This window comes from Solanum stenotomum, chromosome 2 (genome assembly GCF_019186545.1).
Source record: "Solanum stenotomum isolate F172 chromosome 2, ASM1918654v1, whole genome shotgun sequence".
NCBI classification, from domain to species: Eukaryota; Viridiplantae; Streptophyta; class Magnoliopsida; order Solanales; family Solanaceae; genus Solanum; species Solanum stenotomum.
The window spans coordinates 53,107,068-53,112,381 of NC_064283.1; the positions used below are offsets into that span (position 1 = coordinate 53,107,068).

The window sequence follows — 5,314 nt, forward strand, 5'->3', positions numbered from 1 at the left end:
TGTCACCAAATCAAAACAAAAATGAGAAGTCACCTTAGGTATACAATTCAAATTCAGAAAATACCACAATGATTGAGCTCACTACAGACTTGTGAAGAAGACTAAATAAGGAAAATACCGCAGGTTTATTAGCATGTTGAGGAAGCTTTCCATCTATGTTCCGTTGATAGAAGCTTTGGAGCAAATGCCTGGGTATGCAAAATTTATGAAAGATATGGTGACAAAGAAAAGGGCCGTGAGCTTCAAAGATGATGATAGATTGCAACATTGTAGTGCTATATCTACAATGTCCCTTGTGCAGACGAAGGCGGATCCTAATGCCTTCACTATTCCATGTACCATCGGGTTGTTGCATTTAGCTAAGGCGTTGTGTTATCTTGGTGCTAGCATTAATCTGATGCTATTGTTTATTTACCAGAGGTTGGGTCTGGGAGATCCAAAACCAACTGCGATGCGGTTGCTCATGGCCAATAGAATTGTGAAGAGGCCCATTTGTGTGCTCCACGATTTACTAATGAAAGTGGAGTTGTTCATCTTTCCGGTGGATTTTGTGATTCTTGACTGTGAGGTTGATTTTGAGGTTCCCATTATTCATGGGAGACCATTCCTTGCCACTGGGCGCGCTTTAGTTGATATGGAAAAGGGGTAGATGAAGTGCAGATTGAACAATTAAGAGGCAACTTTCAATATCTGTAGGCCACGAAGCAGAGTAGTGAGATCCAATCGGTATCTGCAATAACATATAGAGTTGAGAATGGGTCTGAAGTGCAGATTGAAGAGAGATTGGGTGTTGAAGCACTAGCAGCGGTTATGATGAACTTTGAGAGTGATGATATTGAAGAATATGATGAGTTAGACGCCACAGTTGATAGGTGTGAATATCGTTCGAAACCGAAGAAGTTGGAGTTAGACATGAAAAATCGTGAGTCCCCACCCGCAAGACCATCTGTTGAGGAGGCACCGAAATTGGAGCTTAAGGCTCTACCATTACATTTGAGTTATGTATTTTTGGGAAGAGAGGATACTTTACCGATCATCATTGCGGCAGATTTGAATGGGCGACAAGTTGAGGCATTGGTTTCTGTGTTGAAGAGGTTCAAGCGAGCTATTGGGTGGACTATTAAAGATATTATTGGGATCCCTCCTAGTATCTATTCTCATAAAATACAACTCATTCCAGTTAACAAGCCTAGTATTGAGCACCAGAGAAGATTAAATCCGCCTATGCAAGACGTAGTTAAAAAGAAGATCATCAAGTGGTTGGATGCCGGAGTTATTTATCCCATTGCAGATAGTATTTGGGTGTGTCCTGTTCAGTGTGTGCCCAAGAAAGGTGGGATTACTGTGGTTCCTAATGAGAGAAACGTGCTTGTTCCGATGCGGCCCGTGACTGGATGGAGAGTCTGCATGGACTACCGGAAGTTAAATGTTTGGACAGAAAAAGACCATTTTCTTATGTCATTCATGGATCAGATGTTGGATAGACTTGCAGGTAAGGGTTGGTATTGTTTTCTTGATGGTTATTCGGGCTACAATCAGATTTCTATAGCCCCGAAAGACCAAGAGAAGACCACCTTCACTTGTCCTTATAGGACTTTCGCCTTCAAACGGATGCCATTTGTGTTGTGCAATGCTCCAGCGACCTTCCAGCGTTGTCTGATGTCGATATTCTTTGATATGGTGGAGGACACTATTGAGGTATTTATGGATGATTTCTCTGTGGTAGGTGACTCTTTTGATCGATGTCTAGATCATGTGGCCAAGGTGTTGAAAAGGTGTGAAGACTGTAATCTGGTGCTAAATTGGGAGAAGTACCACTTTATGGTGAAAGAAGGGATAGTTTTGGGTCATCGGATTTCAGAGAAGGGCATTGAGGTTGATAGAGCAAAAGTTGAGGTAATAGAAAAGTTTCCACCACCTATCTCTGTAAAAGGTGTAAGAAGTTTTCTTAGGCATGCAGGTTTCTATATGAGGTGCATCAAGGACTTCTCTAAAATTGCACATCCATTGTGCAAACTGCTTGGAAAGGAGTATAAGTTTGATTTTGATGATGCTTGTCTCAGAGCATTTGGAGAGTTGAAGGGGAGGCAGTTACTGCACCTATCATTATTTCACCGGATTGGGGACAACCGTTTGAGGTAATGTGCGATGCTAGTGGAGTGGCGCTTGGTGTGGTATTAGGACAGAGCCGAAAGAAGATTCTTCATCCTATTTACTATGCTTGCAGCTCTAAATGTGGCCCAAAAGAATTATACTTTGACTGAATAAGAGTTTCTTACAGTGGTTTTCGCATTCGAGAAATTTCGATCCTACTTGCTGGGTACTAAGGTCATAGTGCATACTGACCATTCTGCATTGAGGTATTTGATGGCGAAGAAGGATGCAAAACAGATGTTGATTAGATAAGTATTGTTGCTGTAAGAGTTTGACTTTGTGGTGAAAGATAGAAAGGGGACTGAAAATCAAGTTGTCGATCACTTGTCCAGAATAGAGGAAGAGGCTATGCTCAAGCTTGTTTATAGGGCTGAAATTAATGATGTTTTTCCAGATGAACGGTATTGGCTGCTTCTCATGATCTGATTCCTTGGTTCACAGACTTTTCTGAATTTTGCAAGTGATTTGGTGCCGCCGAATTTGTCTTTTCACCAAAGGAAAAAAAGTATGCATGATGTGAAGAAATTCTTTTGGGATGACCCTTACTAGTATCATAGTTGTGCTGATGGGATTATTCGTCACTGTGTGCCCAAGGTTGAGATGTTGAGTGTACTTGAGGCGTGTCATTCATCGCCTGTTTGTGGGAATCAAAGTGGTATCCGGACTGCGCATACGATTTTGCAGTGTGGGTACTACTAGCCTACCATCCACCAAGATGCTCATGATTTCGCCAAGTCTTGTGACCGTTGCCAAAGAGAACGAGGGGTTTCAAAGAGGCAAGAGATTCCTATAAATCCTATATTGGTGATAGAATTGTTTGATGTATGGGGAATTGATTTTATGGGTCCATTTGTGAGTTCACATGGGATGAAGTATATTTTTGTTGCGGTTGATTATGTGTTGAAGTGGGTGGAAGTAGTTGCGATCCCTAACAATGAAGGTAAAAGTGTCACCACATTCTTGAAAAAGAATATCTTCTCCAGATTCGGTACACCTAGGGCGATTATCAGTGATGGAGGTTCCCACTTTGGTGTCCGCCACAATATAGCCACTCCTTACTATCCGCAGACTAGTGGGCAAGTTAAAGTATCTAATAGAGAGATCAAACAGATTTTGGCGAAGAGTGTGAATGCTAATAGAACGAATTGGTCAAGGAAGCTTGATGATGCTCTATGGGCCTATCGCAATGCATACAAGATTCCCATAGGTATGTCTCATTACCAACTTGTATATAGGAAGTCTTGCCATTTACCGGTAGAGCTAGAGCTTAGGCTATGTGGGCGATGAAGAAGCTAAATTTGGATTGGGGCGCCACATCTAATCAGAGAATGAATGACTTGATTATGGTTGATGAGTTTCGTCTAAAATCTTACGAAAGTTTAGCCTTGTACAAAGAGAACATGAAGAGGTATCATGATCAAAGAATTAGAAAAACGAGAATTTGTTGTGGGTGATCTTGTGCTTCTATTCAACTCTAGATTGCGCTTGTTTCCGGGCAAACTCACATCCAAATGGACCGGGCCATTTTTGCTCAGAAAAGTGCTCTCCCATGGAGGGGTTGAGCTTGAGAACAGTGAAGGAATAAGGTTCATGGTAAACGGGCAATTGATCAAGATCTATCTGGGAAACTCGAAAAGTGTGCAAGAAGTTGTTGAGGCCTGCTATCTTGATGAAGTCTGAGTAATCAAGAGGCCTGCGTCGTGCAGCAACTTTAAATCAAGAGATGCTTGGGAGGCAACCTAAGATGTAAAACCTAGCCAACGATAGGTTCTTATTTTCCGTTTAGTAGTTTTTTTTAGTTGCTTCTCTGTACTAATTTAGATAGGTGTTTTTATTTTTGTTTTAGTGTTAGATAGATACAACATAGGGTCCGTGTCTAAAAAGTACCTAGAAAATGTAAAAAATAAAGGCCTAATGGTTGCTACATGTGTAGGAGTGCAAACAAAACTCTGCAGAAGAAGGTCTGGTGCAGAGGTCTACGGACCCCATCAATGGTCCGTGTGTTCAATATTCCATAGACCGTGAATGGCGTCCGTAGATCCCAGGTAAGTTCTCTAAAGTTTCTAAGTCTAAATGTGATCTAGGGTCCCCATCTACGAATCGTAGATAAACCCACGGACCATAGACGGGGTCTGGTGGGTCCAAAACCTAGTCTGCCCGACCCGACCCCGAACAATTTTTAAATAAAACCTCCTCTTTTTCAAATCATTCCCACTTTCCTCATTTTACTCCAAACCGTTTCTAAACCCTTCTAACTACTCCAATCACTCCATTTACCATAAGCCCACCATAAATCACCCCACATTCATCACCCACAATACCAATTCACTTTCCCTTCCCCAAATCTATTTCATTCCACATTTTGAAAAGTTTCGGTGTCCGGGTTCGGTACAGAAGGCGAGCAAAAGGTTGTTGGAATTCTAGAGTCGTCACACAATCACCCCATTCCCTCTGCTTGTAAGGTAATCTACTTTCCCTTCACTTTGAATTTCGATTCATTGATTGATTATAGAAAGTTCAGAATTGGGTCTTGAACTTGGGTAGTTGATTGTATGTAAATGCATGCTAAACTAAAACTTTAAACACCTTTGGGATCATAGATAGTGATTGTGTGTCTTTATAATGTATAAAATCAGTGTAATAAGAGTCTAAATGCAAGTTTCGACTTAGGGTTCGTAGTTTTGTATGCAATACATGTTGAAAATTGAGTAATTGGAACCCTCAGGAGGGTGAACTAGCATAAATTGTGTTGAAATGCATGATTATACTAGGATATTGTTGAGTTTGGTAAATTGGGCTTCAAATCGAAACATGTCTGATACCTGGGGCATACCCAATCCACGAGACCCCGTCTACGGTCTATGGACCGTAGGTCAATATATGGATGGTAGATCAGGTCCGTGGATGGTGACACATGGCATTTTCGCTAAGTGTGGACCCACAGAGGTGGATTACGGTCCATAGATCAATCTACGGACCGTTCTGCACATTCGTGGTTCCCATCAGAGCCCAACTTTTGGGACTTCTGATATACGGAGGGGATCCACGGATAGTAGGTCAGCCTATGGACCGTTATATACCCACCGTAGGTGGCCACTGCAGCCACTATGTGAAATTTTTGTGTTTTTGGTTTTTGTTTGTTCTTAGTTCTAAAATGTTT

The 5,314-nt window shown here is 41.6% G+C and overlaps 1 protein-coding gene across 1 annotated transcript; it reads left to right on the forward strand.

Moving 5' to 3' along the window:
- Positions 1-214: 214 nt before the first annotated feature.
- On the forward strand, positions 215-3,716 carry LOC125856099 (uncharacterized). The gene is made up of 4 exons (XM_049535670.1): positions 215-541; positions 697-1,077; positions 1,318-1,401; positions 3,633-3,716. The coding sequence occupies exons 1-4, from the start codon at positions 215-217 to the stop codon at positions 3,714-3,716; spliced, it is 876 nt and encodes a 291-aa protein (XP_049391627.1).
- Positions 3,717-5,314: the final 1,598 nt, after the last annotated feature.

Bases quoted from the DNA above. Each gene is read 5' to 3' on its own strand.
- LOC125856099 (XM_049535670.1), top strand. From the start codon at position 215: ATGGTGACAAAGAAAAGGGCCGTGAGCTTCAAAGATGATGATAGATTG. The intron at 1,078-1,317 runs GTTTCTGTGTTG...TGTCCTGTTCAG, and splicing joins GGCGACAAGTTGAGGCATTG to TGTGTGCCCAAGAAAGGTGG. The intron at 1,402-3,632 runs GTCTGCATGGAC...ATTCAACTCTAG, and splicing joins GGCCCGTGACTGGATGGAGA to ATTGCGCTTGTTTCCGGGCA.